Source organism: Clarias gariepinus, chromosome 5 (genome assembly GCF_024256425.1).
Source record: "Clarias gariepinus isolate MV-2021 ecotype Netherlands chromosome 5, CGAR_prim_01v2, whole genome shotgun sequence".
Classification (NCBI taxonomy): domain Eukaryota; kingdom Metazoa; phylum Chordata; class Actinopteri; order Siluriformes; family Clariidae; genus Clarias; species Clarias gariepinus.
Window position 1 is genome coordinate 4,434,382 of NC_071104.1, and position 15,321 is coordinate 4,449,702.

A 15,321-nucleotide genomic window follows, 5' to 3' on the forward strand; every position below is an offset into this window, starting at 1 on the left:
GCTTAGAGACAGTGGCGCTGAAGAAAAGACAGGAGACAGAGTTGGAGGTAGCAGAGATGAAGATGTTGAGGTTCTCTTTGGGAGTGACAAGGATGGATAGGATCAAGAATGAGTTCATCAGAGGGACAACCCACGTTAGATGTTTTGGAGATAAAGTCAGAGAGGCCAGATTGAGGTGGTTTGGACATGTTCAGAGGAGAGATGGTGAATTTATCGGTAGAAGGATGCTGAGGTTGGAACTGCCAGGCAGGAGGTCTAGAGGAAGACCAAAGAGGAGATTTATGGATGCAGTGAGAGAGGACATGAAGTTAGTTGGTGTGAGAGAAGAGGATGCAGAGGATAGGGTTAGATGGAGGCAGATGATTCGCTGTGGCGACCCCTGAAAGGGAACAGCCCAAAGACAAAGAAGATTAAAGCTTCTTAAACAGCTTTAACCAAGGCCCATCATTTATAATATAACATTTATCATATATAATATAATATAATATAATATAATATAATATAATATCGGGTTGGTGTTCCTCCGGGTACTCCAGTTTCCTCCTACAATCCAAAGACATGCAGCTTAGGCAAATCAGATATGAATTTTGGACATGAATGACAATCGGGTCATAGAGTCGTCAACCGACAGATATATCTGATGTGCACACAAATGTGCAAAATACTACACTTACATGTATAACTACTATTAGAGCTATTTAATTTTACCATCATTATTATTTCTTCTTTTTATTATTATTATTATTATTTCTGGTTCGAATTCACTCTTCGTATTTTTATGCTGTTGCTCACATTTATGACTCATGAGTCAGTTTTTGAATTAAAAAATAATGAAAAACGAGCAGAAACGCAGTGTTTAGTGTTTATGATCAGGTCTCAGGCTGAACCTGTGTAATGTTGTGAAATCCTGGGGCGTGTTCCGATCGGCGTGAATTTCCCTAAAAAGTGCACTACACAGGGTGTTCAGCCATGTTAAGTGTGATTTCAAACCTAACGGTGTAGGGAACAAGTGAACATCGGGTCTTCACTTCACCAGTGGTCACTGGACCTCTCCGGAAAAATATAGAGCTCGAGATGACGTAATTTTAATAGGACACAATACGGTTTAATTTAATTTAATCAACCTGTGCTTACTATTATATAGACAAATTTATTATAACAATACACATTTTAATAGTATTTATGTTTTATACCAGTATCAGGTTACCATGGTAACGCACAGAGGAAGTGACGTCTGGCAGGGCGTTCTGAACAGGAAGTTCTCTTAAACACGGAAATAGGGAGTAGGCAACGCCCTATAAAGTACACTTCGGAATGGAACGCAGCCCCAGACTGAATAGACTGAGGGAGGAGCCACACTGACCACGCCCTCCCCATGGGCGGTGACGGTGCTCAGCTGACCCTCAGCAGCTCGGATCCTCCATAACTCCGCTGCAGACCCGCTGGAGGACTCGCTGCGCGCGGAGTGTGTGTGTGTGTCTGTCTGTGCGCGCGCGCGGTGTGTGTTATGCTTCACAGGGGGAATAAATAACTCGGAGGTTTCGGCAGATGGCGGCTGAGGCGCAGCCCCGCCCCCCGCAGGCCCGGAGACCCGTCCTGATCAGCAGGATCGACTCGCTGACCGAGATCGTGAACAGCGCCGTCATCATCCCTAAAGAGGACGGAGTGATCAGTGTCTCCCAGGACAGGTGGGTCTGACCGCGAGCAGGACACTGGGACATCATCATCATCATCATCATCATCATTACCACTGTGTGTTTACGCGCGCGCTCTCACTACGCTACACACCTGCCCGCAGGTCTCCGTCACGTGACCTCTAAACCCTTTGATCTATATAGCTTATCTATGTAATATATACACTGCATTCATTTTAGTCAAATTATTTTTGAGCAATAATTATCTGGCACAGATTATCTGGAAGAAAAGAGTATGCAGAACAAAATAAATAAAACAAAAAAAACAACAACAATTGATTAAGTCTTGAACCTTAAAGCAAAAATATAAAAATATAATGCACAGAAAACTGTGTGTGTGTGTGTGTGTGTGTGTGTGTGTGCGTGTGCACACTGTGATGGATTGGCACCCTGTCCAGGGTGTACCCCGCCTCCTTTCATCCAGCGATCCTGCGACCCTGTATACAGGATAAATCAGTGTAGATGAGGAGGGAGTGAGTAAAGATCCTGGAGTTGGGAATCATTTAAATGTAGAAGCTTTAAAATTTATGATTTATTCTTACAACAATATATATAATAACAGTCATAGTAATGATAATAATAATTGTACCTCCCGTGCCTTTAAGAGGACAGGGTTGGCTCAGTGTGTAAGGTGATAATGCTGATCAGAACGTTCCTGGTTCGAGCCCCAATGCCGCCAGGGTGCCTCTTTTGGACCCTTGATTGAGGTCTTTCACCATCAAGTGCTCAGACACAGTCGGGCGTCGAGCTGCCAACCCGACCCTGCAAATAACGGATGTCTACGTAAGAACTAACACTGGAGACTCCTTCCATAAGGAAGACCGCTGCATCATGATCAAGTAAAGATTAATGAGACACAGTTATGACTCGTAATTCTCTCTGTGTGTGTAATTTCAGCTCGTCAGTGTGGGGTCGTCTGAGTTTGGAGTTCCTTCAGGTTTATTACTGCATGTCAGTTAAACATGGTCGCTCGGGCTGTGGAAGCTGTAACGTTCCTCTAGTCCGATCTCTACTTTTAAATCAGACTCTCATTGTTATACAGACGCAGCACTTAAACACACTCAGCGCGGCCGCGACGAGGCTCAGAGGAGACGTGCGGCTGAAACGAGACGCTTTTGCAACTTGTTAAACCACGTGGTTTTGCTTCCCTAAGCAAGTTGTTCATCATCATGTGACACAATAGACACATCCTGATACTTCAGCATCATCATCATCATCACAAGTGTTTCATCATCGTCAGTTACTAATATGGACGTGTCCCAAACCACACAGACTGTCCCAAAAGTATGTTTTTTCCAGAAAACTACAAAAAAAAACTTTACAGATTAAACTCTGACTTCAAGGAACTCCTGACATGGAGACTCATAATCAACGTCTAATGGCGTTTTTTTTTAGGTCAGTCAGTCCCTGTTTAAGACGTTACTATAGAAACCATAACGTGTCAGAACGAGAGTTAAAGGAAAATGAGGCATTTTGTATGAGTGTTCAGATTTAAGAAGTCGCCTTAAAGTAGAAAAATTTACCTAATCAAATTTGTCTCAATGAAAGCTTTGTTTAATATGTTTTTATTTTTTATTTTTATTATTACTACTTATTATTTGAAATACTGATTTAAAATTGTGTACGTGGTAACGTGGGCGTGTGCACATCAGAACAGAGTTTTCACTCTTGCTAAACCGGATTTTCAGTACCCTGGACGCGTTCAGCACTTTTTCGCATTGTTTCTGTCTTTTCTTCATGTTGTTGTTGTTGTTGTTCTCCCGGCTGCGTCACATTCAGCTCTCCTTATCATCTATGATGTCAGAATGAACGACTGTACTGAATTCAGACTGAGATAAAGCGCGCTCGAACATGCTCACGATGTAAAACGTGTCTCATTTGGTATTAATCATTGCTGTAGCGTGAGGGTGATAAAGTCTTCCATTACATTTCTCACATATCTTTTACAGATAATTCTTGAATTAAAGCTGTAATCTTTTATAACCGCATATAAGACAAGGTGCTTGTCTAACGAGTGTGTCTCTGTGGTAGGACGGTGCGTGTGTGGCTGAAGAGAGACAGCGGACAGTACTGGCCCAGCATCTACCACACCATGCCGGGTGAGGCTCAGCGTTCATCATAACACCATAAAACTCCTGTGTAATAAAATAAAGTCTAATGATGACAGATTAGCTGTCAAACTGTAACTTAGTCAGTAAATCAACTACCAAAAAGTGCATCGTCTCACTGAATGTGACTGTGACACACACACACACACACACACACACACACACACACACACACACACACACACACACACACACAGTCACTGGAATAAACTGTAATAAAAGAGCCAATGTCTAACCCTTGTGATTGTGACACAAAGCCTTTAAAAGAGCCTTTCTTCAGTCCCAGATCTTCATGAAGTCATGCGTACGAGTGTGTTGTTACGCGCCATCATGGATACAAAGTCTCAGACTCAAACAGTGTGAAGCTTCAGATTGGACTCGTGCATCATGTAGGACTTGTTCAATTAACCCTGTAATAAGCAATTAAGCATTTTTTTGATGAGGTTGAGTCAAATATTATCCGCACTCTGGCTGTAAAATTCATTTTTATAAATTTTTGGATTTATTTATTTTTTTTTTAATAACCTTCGATCATTAATACACTTTGTTCATCCGTCTACAAGCTTCCGTATCCCCTCGTGAAAAATGTTTACGTCTAAGATGCGAGACACAATGAATGCACCGCTGTCCTCACTTCTTCATCAGCAGTGAATCTTCATCCTCGTGAGACTGAACAGGTGAAAGTCTGATGGACAGAGCGAGATCAGGAATATAGTGAGGACGCTTTAACACCTCAGAGTGTCCACGGTGTGGAGCAGAAGTGTGGGGACGTGCGAGATCACGACGCCCTCAGATATCAGTCCTCTCTCTTTAATCTGAAGTCTTCAGCTCTATATTGTAACGAGCACTGTTGATTGTTTAACCTTTTTCCTGATAATGTTCCAATAATTCTGGCCCTTGAAAATCCCACAAAACTGTAAGCGTGCTGTTTACTCTCAGGCCCGTAGTGATGAATCCGGGTTTCGTCACCGGTAACGATCCTCTTTTAGAAACTCTCACCTTTCTTAAAGTATCAGTTTTTGTTGGCAGATATTCAAACACATCTCTTAACGCTCTTCGGCACCAGGTACACCCTCAGACTGTTTAAAAAAAAAAAAAAATCACTCTTCTTCTTTTGTGTAAATCACAAGTTGTGTGTCAGACTGGGAGAAGTTTTATTATAACTGGAGTGCGGATAATTTTTGACTCACCCTTGTATATCTTACACATATAGTTTATCTAATGATCCTGTCCATCATAGAATCTCTGGCTGTGCAAATCTATACAATTTGATCCAGGTTATGAGAGGACCGATAACGTTCTCTACAAAGCAAGATGGTGCCAGGGGGATTTTAAACTGCCCCAATCTGGCAACCAGGTCTTTATCTTTTCAGTTCACTCGTCCCTGTCCATGTTCTTCCACTTGCACTGAAAGTGATCAAGAAACCGTACCACTACACGTCTATCGCAGATAGTTGCAGGTCTCCCGTTTGTCCAGTGGGGCAGTGAGCGCGCTGCCCCAGGGTCAGACTATGAGCGAGTGAACATTATCACCCTGGTGTTCTGTTCGTCTGCCGCTGGTCCAGACTGACCCGAGTCCCCGACTTACCGACGTGATGAGTGTGTATGAAGCTGTTCAGTCAGGGTTAAGACTGAGATCTGCTTTCATCTTAGCGCTTATAAATGACTGACGTTAACGAGAGTGTGTTGCAGAGCCTGAGAAATGCATGGTTCTGCCAGTCTGGGCCTTTCAGGCGCACAGAGTTCCAGTTGGGCCTGTTTGTGTGTGTGTGTGTGTGTGTGTGTGTGTGTGTGTGTAATTCTGACTGTCATTTCTGTGGTGTGTGTCTCTGCAGCTCCCTGTTCGTGCATGTCCTTTAACCCTGAGACACGCCGACTTTCAATCGGGATGGACAATGGAGTCGTTTCTGTGAGTCAGTGTGCTGTGTGACTGTGTGTGTGTGTGTGTGTGTGTGACTGTGTGTGGGTGTGGGTGTGTGTGTGTGGGTGTAATTGGCTCACTGTGAATTAATTGCCCCAGGCCAATAATGTGAAAAATAACTACCCTTATCTTTGGGTTGAGGTCGTCTTCTAACTGTTCAGTTAATCAGTGCAACTGTTGAAAGTGTGTGTGTGTGTGTGTGTGTGTGTGTGTGTGTGTGTGTGTGTGTGTGTAGGAGTTCACCGTGGCTGAGGACTACAATAAGATGATTCCGGCTCGCTCCTATCAGGGTGAGTAGGGTGGAGATGAGATCATTAGAATCTGTTACGCAATGTGTGTAATTGTCTATTGCTCATTTCTGTGTGTGTGTGTGTGTGTGTGTGTGTGTGTGTGTGTGTGTGTGTGTGTGTGTGTGTGTGTAGCTCATCAGGGTGCAGTGACCGTGGTGTTGTTTGTGTTGGAGATGGAGTGGGTTCTGAGCACTGGTCAGGATAAATGCTTCACCTGGCATTGCTCAGAGAGCGGCCATAAGTTAGGGACCTACAGGACCGCCGCCTGGGTGACTGGACTACAGTATCCTTATCTCACACACACACACACACACACACACACACACACACACACACACAGTACCAAGAACTGGATGTTCTGTACTGTTACTTTTACTAAAAGTTCCATATACTACTATTAAAATATTCTGCCATTTAAAGGTCCCATATTTTGCATATTCTACTATTTAAAAGTGCTCAAATCTTACTATTTAAAGGTCTAGTATTTTACAATTTAAAGGTCCCATAATATATTATTAATAGGTCACAAATCTAACATTTTTATTAGATATGAACTTATCGTTAAACAGTAAAATGGATCTATTGGAAAAAAAAGTTGCTGAATAAAAGAATTTCCCCGTTTCTTCATTTCCTGAAGCTTCAGTCTCTTGTTTAATCCTGTATAACCGAGACGTCCTGATGTGCTTTCACAATCACGTGAGGCAACAAAAACATAAACTTGCTTCTGTTTCGTTAGAGGAAAAATTACTTGTTTATTTACTGTTGTTCTTGTTGACACTGTCAGCGTGTGTGTGTGTATACTGTGTGAGTGTGTATGTGTATGTGTATACTGTGTGTGTGTGTGTGTGAGAGAGAAAGATGCCTTGTGAATTTACTGTGACTCTGTGAGCTTCATAATCGAAGGTTCTCACTCCCCCTCTCACTCACACACGTGTGTCCACGTGAATAGCGCACAGAACTAACGGGAGAGTTTCTTTAACGAGCGGCTCGTCAGGTTTGATGTGGAGACGAGACACGCGTTTGTGGGAGACCACTCGGGTCAGGTGACCATCCTCAAACTGGAACAAGACAACTGCAGTCTGGTCACCACTTTTAAAGGCCACACGGGTACACACACACACACACACACACACACACACACACGCACCCACACACACACACACACGCAGGTGAATACAAGCAGTACTTTTTGCACCATGAGCGTAAAATCTCACAAAACTAACCTCTAGGGACTGTGGGTGTGTCTATTTAAAAGGTTCAGTAAACTCTTATAAATGTTTTTGTGCTTTTTATGTTACTTCTGTTTTTTAAAATTGTGCGTGTGTGTGTGTGTGTGTGTGTGTGTGTAGGCAATGTAACAGCCCTGTGCTGGGATCCGGTCCAGAGGGTCTTATTCTCTGGAAGTTCAGATCATTCCATCATTATGTGGGACATCGGGGGTCGTAAAGGCACAGCCATCGAACTGCAGGGACACAAGTGAGACTTACAGCAACACACACACACACACACACACACACACACACACACTAAACATGATTCATACAAGCTGCATCATACAATTGCAAATAGAGTTACATTAGAAAATAAAATAACTTTCCGATGCAGTTTTAATAGAAAAGTCAACATTATACAAAATGTAAGTTATCATCTCTCAAAACATACAGGGTCGCATATTCCACACGTTCCTCAACACACCACTCGTACTCTGTAGCACTTATCCTATAGGGGGAGATGTAGGGTGGAGATCGTATCCCAGAGGACGCGGGGCATAAGGCGGGGTACACCCTGAAATATTATGCAAAACAATTCAATTAATGGATATTAAGCAGTTTTAATCAGTTCTTATGACTAATGAGTCAGTCTGTTAATGTCCATGTAATCAATAATGTGTGGAATAGATGCACCGAGTGTTTCTCAAACCTTAGTCACAGCTTTGTCATTCTGTCGTGATGTAATTGGATTTTTTATTTTTATTTTTTGTTAAACAAAAAGAAATTTTGCTTTGTAATTCTAATGCGTGTGTGTGTGTGTGCGTGCAGTGACAAGGTCCAAGGTCTGTGCTATGCCCCACACACCCGTCAGCTCATTTCCTGCGGTGCTGATGGTGGAATCGTCGTCTGGAACATGGACGTCACACGACAAGAGGTGAACAAGGGACGTGATGACAAAATCCTTTGGACGTCTGTGTGTTTCATTTGTGTAATATACACTGTGTGTGTGTGTGTGTGTGTGTGTGTGTGTGTGTGTGTGTGTGTGTGTGTGTTTTAGACTCCTGAATGGCTGGACAGTGACTCTTGTCAGAAATGCGAGCAGCCGTTCTTCTGGAACTTTAAGCAGATGTGGGACAGCAAGAAGATCGGCCTGCGCCAGGTAACACACACACACACACACACACACATACATATATACACCCTAATTATTACTTCACAGTAGTTCATGCCTGTATCTCCAGAGTGTTTTCTTACAGCACAATGCGTAAGGAGTTTTTTTATTTTTTTTTTATTTTTTTTTTATTGCTTCTCATTATAAATTCATGTGCAATTGGTGCAATACTGCCACCTCCTGGACTGGAGGATGGGGTCGAAGATCCAGGGGGGGAAAAATACAGCAGAACCTCGGCATACGAGGAATGTTGTATTGTGAAACGCATTGTCCCATTGGAAATAATGTAAATGAAGATAATCCGTTTCAGCCACACAAACATATTACCAATTTCCAACCAATTTAGTCATATTCCTGCATATAAAAACAATCAAAACATTTCGAAAAATATATGAACTAAATAGAAATTAAACCTCATTTAAGCTTAATTTATGTTTCCTCCTGGCACCGCCAACTGACCATGTGACCTCGTTGTTTAGACACATACAGCAGGTCGCTTTGTACGAGACACAACATTTACACGACCAAAATAATGAGTCGCACAGCACTTCAGTGCTTATTGGAACTTTTAAGTAGTAAAGCAGGAAATCTGGATGCCTAAGACAAATCAAACAATTACCACAAGTTAACGAAATCGAACCCAAAAGTCACAGTTCAGTCAGACCGTCTTCTCACGATCCAGCGCTGTAGTGAGGTCCATGTGATGTTCCTCTCCATAGCACCACTGCAGGAAGTGCGGCCAGGCCGTGTGTGGCAAGTGCTCGTCCCAGCGCTCCACCATCCCTCTGATGGGCTTCGAGTTCCAGGTGCGAGTGTGTGACCAGTGCCACAAATCCATCACTGACGAGGAGTGAGTGTCCATTCCGCACAAATCATTCTGCTTGTCTTTATTCATTTCTTACAGCTATAGTTGACAACATATGCCAAGTTTACAGGACGGTCACTTTTAAATGAATAAAAAGTCAACACAGCGTATGTTTTATACATTTACAGCAAGCGCTTGTGTTACAGCAGCCTGTTACAGAGAAACTGTAAAAGTGTGAATGTTATTTTAACTGATTGTCCTGTGAAGGTTTACAGCTTTTTAGAAATTATTTACTTATTTATCTCTGACCAGTTTAAAGCCCTGACACTGGAGACTCCTTCCTTATATTGTAAATAAATACCTCCTATATACTGTATATATAATGCACTATATATAATGTGTATAATGAGTTAGCCAAATAAATGCATACACACTTCAGGAAAAGAAAAATAGTATGATGTATATCATATTTATTATGTTATCATATTATCGTTATATCAAAATACAACATATAACAAATTTAATAGCACAATATTTATATGTTTTTACATGTTATCTTTTTTCGCTAATAGATAACAAAACTATTTTTTTTATTTTTTATCAGCTTATCCTTAGGCGACGTGTTCGGTGTACAGGTTCCTGTTATATTATAAACAATGTATTAATATAAATCTGATATTTGTCAAACGTTTTGAGAAAACACACATTGAGGATAGGAGCAGCGTTAACCGAACCCCGAGGTGTATAACTGATAATGTTACTGTACATCTGACATGGAAAGCTGACACTCGAGCACTGAGGATGTGTTTTGTTGTTTGTAAGGCGAGCGCCCACTGCAACATTCCACGACAGCAAACACACCATCGTGTACGTTCACTACGAACCCACCAGGAGCTGGCTGCTGACCTCCGGGACCGACAGGGTCATCAAGGTCTGAACACGCAGACATACACACAGTCTTACACACAGACAGATCTCGTTAAGGTCAAACTGTAGTAATAATAATAATAATAATAATAATAATAATGATGATGTTATTGTGTGGATGATGAGGCGCAAAAAGTGCAAAAGTCTTGACCCCACCCGCCTTATTTCTTCACATTTTGCTTCCTAAGCTCCAGACTTTTTTGTAATCTTTAATCCAGTCTTGAGGACTTTTTTGTCTCTTATCATTTTCAGTCCAGTCCCTGTACCTGAGCAGTTTCAGAGAATTTTTTTTTGTTTGTTTGTTTTTGTTTAAGCCACACAGTGACCTATGAATCGTTTAACGATAGTTAACATCTAACCTGAACCAGTCCTGACCCAGCGAGTAATCAAATCATTAAATCTAATATGAAGAATTAATTGGGTGGGGGAGGGAGTCAAGACTTTTGCACAGTGATGTACTTGTGAATAATAAGGATCGACTGAGTCATTCTGTGTCCCCAACTTTTAATCAAATGCAAAGTTTATAAGTGGATTGTAGAAATAATATTGAGTGTTTTACCTCTTTCTGTCTCTGTATGTGTGTGTGTGTGTGTGTGTGTGTGTGTGTGTGTAGCTTTGGGACATGACGCCCGTGGTATCTTGAAGATGACTACAGATTGAAAGCACACGCAGCGTTGAACAAGTTTTCAGACCCTCACCATAGGGGTGTGTGTGTGTGTGTGTGTGTGTGTGTGTGTGTGTGTGTACTGACGCAGTCATGTACCAGTGGGTCAGTCCTCTTCATACTGTGTAAATATTTAACATTTCTTAGTGTGTTGTACCATTTGTGAACTTTATTATGCACTTTCGGATTTGACTCGTGTTGTCATGTTTTCAAAGAAAATGCTTGTCTTTACATGTTGAGGGAAAAATGTCTTAAACAATAAAAGAAATAATTGATTATAGATTTAGTGTCATTATTTTGCCTGGTACATACTGATTTAAACTGGTGCAAGAAGCATAAGACATGATGAGAGCGGTCACAGGAGAAGGACCAGGACGAATAAAGTAACCCTCATAAGCAGCCATGTTGAGCGAAAAGCGAAAGAGCCCGTGAGCTGAGAGCAGGCGTGTACAGTGGGCACGAGGGTCACCCAGGCCGGAGGATGAAGATCGGATAGACAGGGTTTGGACCTGGTGTAGATGATGGAACTGCAGAACCATTACAGCAAGTGAAGGTATCTTATACTCTGAGTTATCTAGTACAATATCACACCAAACCCTAATGAAACGATAAAAACGCAGCAGTAGAACTCACAGCTATGTTTTATATTAAGAGTAACATTTCCGCACATACACAATGCAAATAGAACTCACAGGACTGGGACTAAACAGCTGTGTAGCCTTAAGAAAACCGTTTATGTTATGATTTTCGTAACCATGTGGGGACTGGGGACGGTTCCACTTTTTCATGAAGACGGTCCTGTCCTTAGCTGATCATACAGCTGTTTTTTGTCTGGGGTTGATCAGTTGTCTCAGGTCTAGACTCAGCAATGTTATGGGGAAATAAAATGAAGTCAGCTGACCACCTTAATGTACTGAATCACCAGGTTATCACATCTACGGAGTTTCTCTTTCCTGATGGCACAGAGCATATTCCAAAATAATGATCCCAGGATTCAGTGGAACTCTGGACAGAAATAAATGTTGAGACATTGCATCAGCTTATTAAAACAATTCCACGGCTGTAATCAAGTCAAAAGTCGGTCCAATGACTGGCTTTTTAAAACATACCTCAAACAAACCTAATTAAATTATTATATTTATATTATAATTAATGACATTGTTTGCAGAATAAGTGAAGGAAAAATATAGTCATTTTAAAGTCACTAGCTGCATTTATGTCGACAATGTTTTAATAATCGGATTAAAATCTTTCCAGTTAAAGATCCCAACTTAACCGCTTTTAATCTTAATCCTCTTTTGACGCACACAAAGCGGTTTTGCTCGCTGTGAAGCATTAAATCTGACGTAAAAACATAACAGAAGAAGAGGAAGTATTTTGCTCTAACTTTGGGCTCTAGTCAAGCTTCCTGTATTTTCTGATAAACTCAGCATTCTGCATTATGATTGGTTAGTCCAGGGATCGGCAACTTTAAACACTCAAAGAGCCATTTGGACGCGTTTCCCACAGAAAAAAACAAACACTGGAAGCAACAAAACCCTTTTAACATCTAAAATAAAGATAACACTGCATATATCGTTTTTCACCTTTATTCTGTGTATAAAAAAACTACAGTGTGTTGCATTTATAAAATCAATTAACTGCTACAGAGAAGACCAAATCTTATTTCTGCATGCAACAAAAACATTTTGGACTCCGAAAAAAAAAAGATGCTGGGTTAAAGGTTACTCACTCACCTTCTATATCGCGATAGATATAGACCGATGACCAATTCAGGGTCATGGGGATCTGGAGCCTATCCCAGAAGGCTTAGGGCAGGGTACACCCTGGACAGGGTGCCAATCCATCGCAGGGCACACACACACATATACTACAGTCAATTTGGGAACGCCAATTAGCCTAACCTGCATATCTTTGGACTGTGGCAGAAAACCCACAAAGCATGGGGAGAACATGCAAACTCCATTTACACAGAGAAGGAAATCGAACCCAGACCCTGGAGGTGCAAGGCGACAGTGCTAACCAATACACCACCATGCCGCTGGTTAAAGTTCACTCTTAAATAAAATACTCAATATCTATTTGTGTCCTCCTTGTATTTAAGGAGCCACATGCTGCTCCGGAGCCGCACATTGCTGAGCCCTGGGTCAGATGCTTTACTGCATGTGATATGTGAGCCAATCAGAGCTTCTTCCTCAGCCAAAGGCCCAGTGCATGAAAGTTAAAGCAAACCCAGGTTTATTGCTCAGGAACGAAAGTAAAATTTCATTTTTTGGAACTTGACAATCCACCTAATGTTACCTTTATGTACCATGTGCAGAAAGAACAGATTTATTCCAGCAAGGGACAAATAATCAGATCGAGTGTTTACATGGATGATATATACAGTGGGGCAAAAAAGTATTTATTCAGCCACCAATAATGCAAGTTCTCCCACTTAATAAGATGAGAGAGACCTGAAATTTCCATCATAGGTATACCTCAACTATGAGAGACACAATAAGAGAAAGAAATCCAGAAAATCACATTGTAGGATTTTTAATTAATTTATTTGCAAATTAAAAAAAAAAAATTAATCTTTAACATAAACATTAAGCTTAAACATTTTCTGTAAGTCTTCACAAGGTTTTCACACACTGTTGGTATTTTGGCCCATTTTTCCTTGCTGATCTCCTCTAGAGCAGTGATGTTTTGGAGATGTCGCTGGGCAACATGGACCTCCAAATCACTCCGAAGATTTTCTATGGGGTTGAGATCTGGAGACTGGGTAGGCCACTCATACCCCAAAGTATGATGTTTCCACCCCCATGCTTCACAGTAGACATGGTGTTCTTTGGATGCAACTCAGCATTCTTTCTCCTCCAAACACGAAGTTCTATTTTGGTTTCATTTGACCATATGACATTCTCCCAGTCCTCTTCTGGTTTATGCAAATGCTCTCTAGCAAACTTTAGACGGGCCTGGACATGTACTGGCTTAAGCAGGAGGACACGACTGGCACTGCAGGATATGAGTCCCTGGCGGCGCAGTGTGTTACTGATAATAGCCTCTTGTGATCATTTTCACCCCATGGGGTAAGATCTTTCGTGGAGCCCCAGATCGAGGGAGATTATCAGTGGTCTTGTATGTCTTCCATTTTGTAATAATTGCTCCCACAGTTGATTTCTTCACACCAAGCTGCTTACCTACTGCAGATTCAGTCTTCCCAGCCTGGTGCAGGTCTACAGTTTTGTTTCTGGTGTCCTTTGACAGCTCTTTGGTCTTGACCATGGTGGAGTTTGTAGTGTGACTGTTTGAGGTTGTGGACAAGTGTCTTTTATACTGATAATGAGGACAGAGAAGCCTCTTAAAGAAGTAGTTACAGGTCTGTGAAAGACAGAAATCTTGCTTGTTTTTAGGTGACCAAATACTTATTTTACAGAGAAATTTACTAACACATTCATTAAAAATCCTACAATGTGATTTTCTGGATTTCTTTTCTTATTTTGTCTCTCATAGTTGAGGTATACCTATGATAAAAATTACAGGCCTCTCTCATCTTTTTAAGTGGGAGAACTTGCACAATTGGTGGCTGACTAAACACTTTTTTGCCCCACTGTACCTGCTGAATAGATTTTGAAATGTTTACACCCCACCCCATTTCCCATTTGAAATTAATTCGGATTGGACTGATCAGTTTTATTCTAATTAGGCTGTTATTCCCATTATTAGAGGAGTATAAGAGATCATCCACGTATACCTACTGTTAAGACTTTTTGTGAAGGGAGTTGAATTCAGTCTTCAAATTGAGTTAAAAGTAAAGTGTAGAGAATTTTAGATTGGATTTATTTATTGGATTAAGCAATTAAGGAAAAAATCTTATAAAGTACCATATAGCCTATATACATATACATATATATATATATATATATATATATATATATATATACATACACAAGATCATTTTGACTGTATTCAAACCATTTACTCACTAGTGTTGATTTTTGCAGTTTAAAGCTGTGTAATCTTTCTACATACAGTATAACTCAGGCTTGTCTAAAGAACATTTTCTTAACTGAGTAAATATTAACATTATAATACGCCAAGAAAGTGTTTCTGAAATGTTACCAGGTGATCGTGAGAACTTCTGGGTTTGACTTTTAGACAGAACAGCATTTTAAATAAATGTCTGTGGAGCAGCAAAGACATAATGTCTGTACATTGAGTCAGAACTAGCTCTTCTAATAATATCTTTATGTTTCATACATTAGAGGACCAGAAACCAGTCTTAGAAAAACTTCTGTCTGTACAGCAAAATCACGCAAAACTGTCTGGACAGAATTGTATTAAACTGTGCCAGTCCTTAGGTTTTTCTTGTTAAGTAAAAGGAAACTTATGAGCAGTTACAGTATGTGCCAGATGCTGATCAGCTTATTTTTTAACTTTAGGCTTTTAACCTTTATTTCTACAAACTCTTTACCTGACGTGTGCTAATGCTATGCTAAATGACATGCTGAAATCATGGTATTATACAGTATAATAAAGAGTCAA

General features: G+C 40.9%; 1 protein-coding gene across 1 annotated transcript; it reads left to right on the forward strand.

Moving 5' to 3' along the window:
- The first annotated feature begins 1,365 nt into the window (after positions 1–1,365).
- Positions 1,366–11,067, forward strand: wdfy2 (WD repeat and FYVE domain containing 2). The gene is made up of 12 exons (XM_053496018.1): positions 1,366–1,688; positions 3,726–3,793; positions 5,638–5,711; positions 5,959–6,013; positions 6,146–6,296; positions 7,008–7,120; positions 7,363–7,489; positions 8,053–8,158; positions 8,282–8,383; positions 9,115–9,245; positions 10,023–10,131; positions 10,741–11,067. Exons 1-12 carry the CDS (start codon positions 1,549–1,551, stop codon positions 10,768–10,770), a joined length of 1,206 nt encoding a protein of 401 aa, XP_053351993.1. The 5' UTR covers positions 1,366–1,548; the 3' UTR covers positions 10,771–11,067.
- The last annotated feature ends 4,254 nt before the right edge of the window (positions 11,068–15,321 follow it).

Excerpts from the sequence above, each read along its gene's own strand:
- wdfy2 (XM_053496018.1), top strand. The coding sequence starts at position 1,549 with ATGGCGGCTGAGGCGCAGCCCCGCCCCCCGCAGGCCCGGAGACCCGTC. Across the intron at positions 1,689-3,725 it reads ATCAGTGTCTCCCAGGACAG|GACGGTGCGTGTGTGGCTGA; the intron begins GTGGGTCTGACC and ends TCTCTGTGGTAG. Across the intron at positions 8,384-9,114 it reads AGAAGATCGGCCTGCGCCAG|CACCACTGCAGGAAGTGCGG; the intron begins GTAACACACACA and ends TCCTCTCCATAG.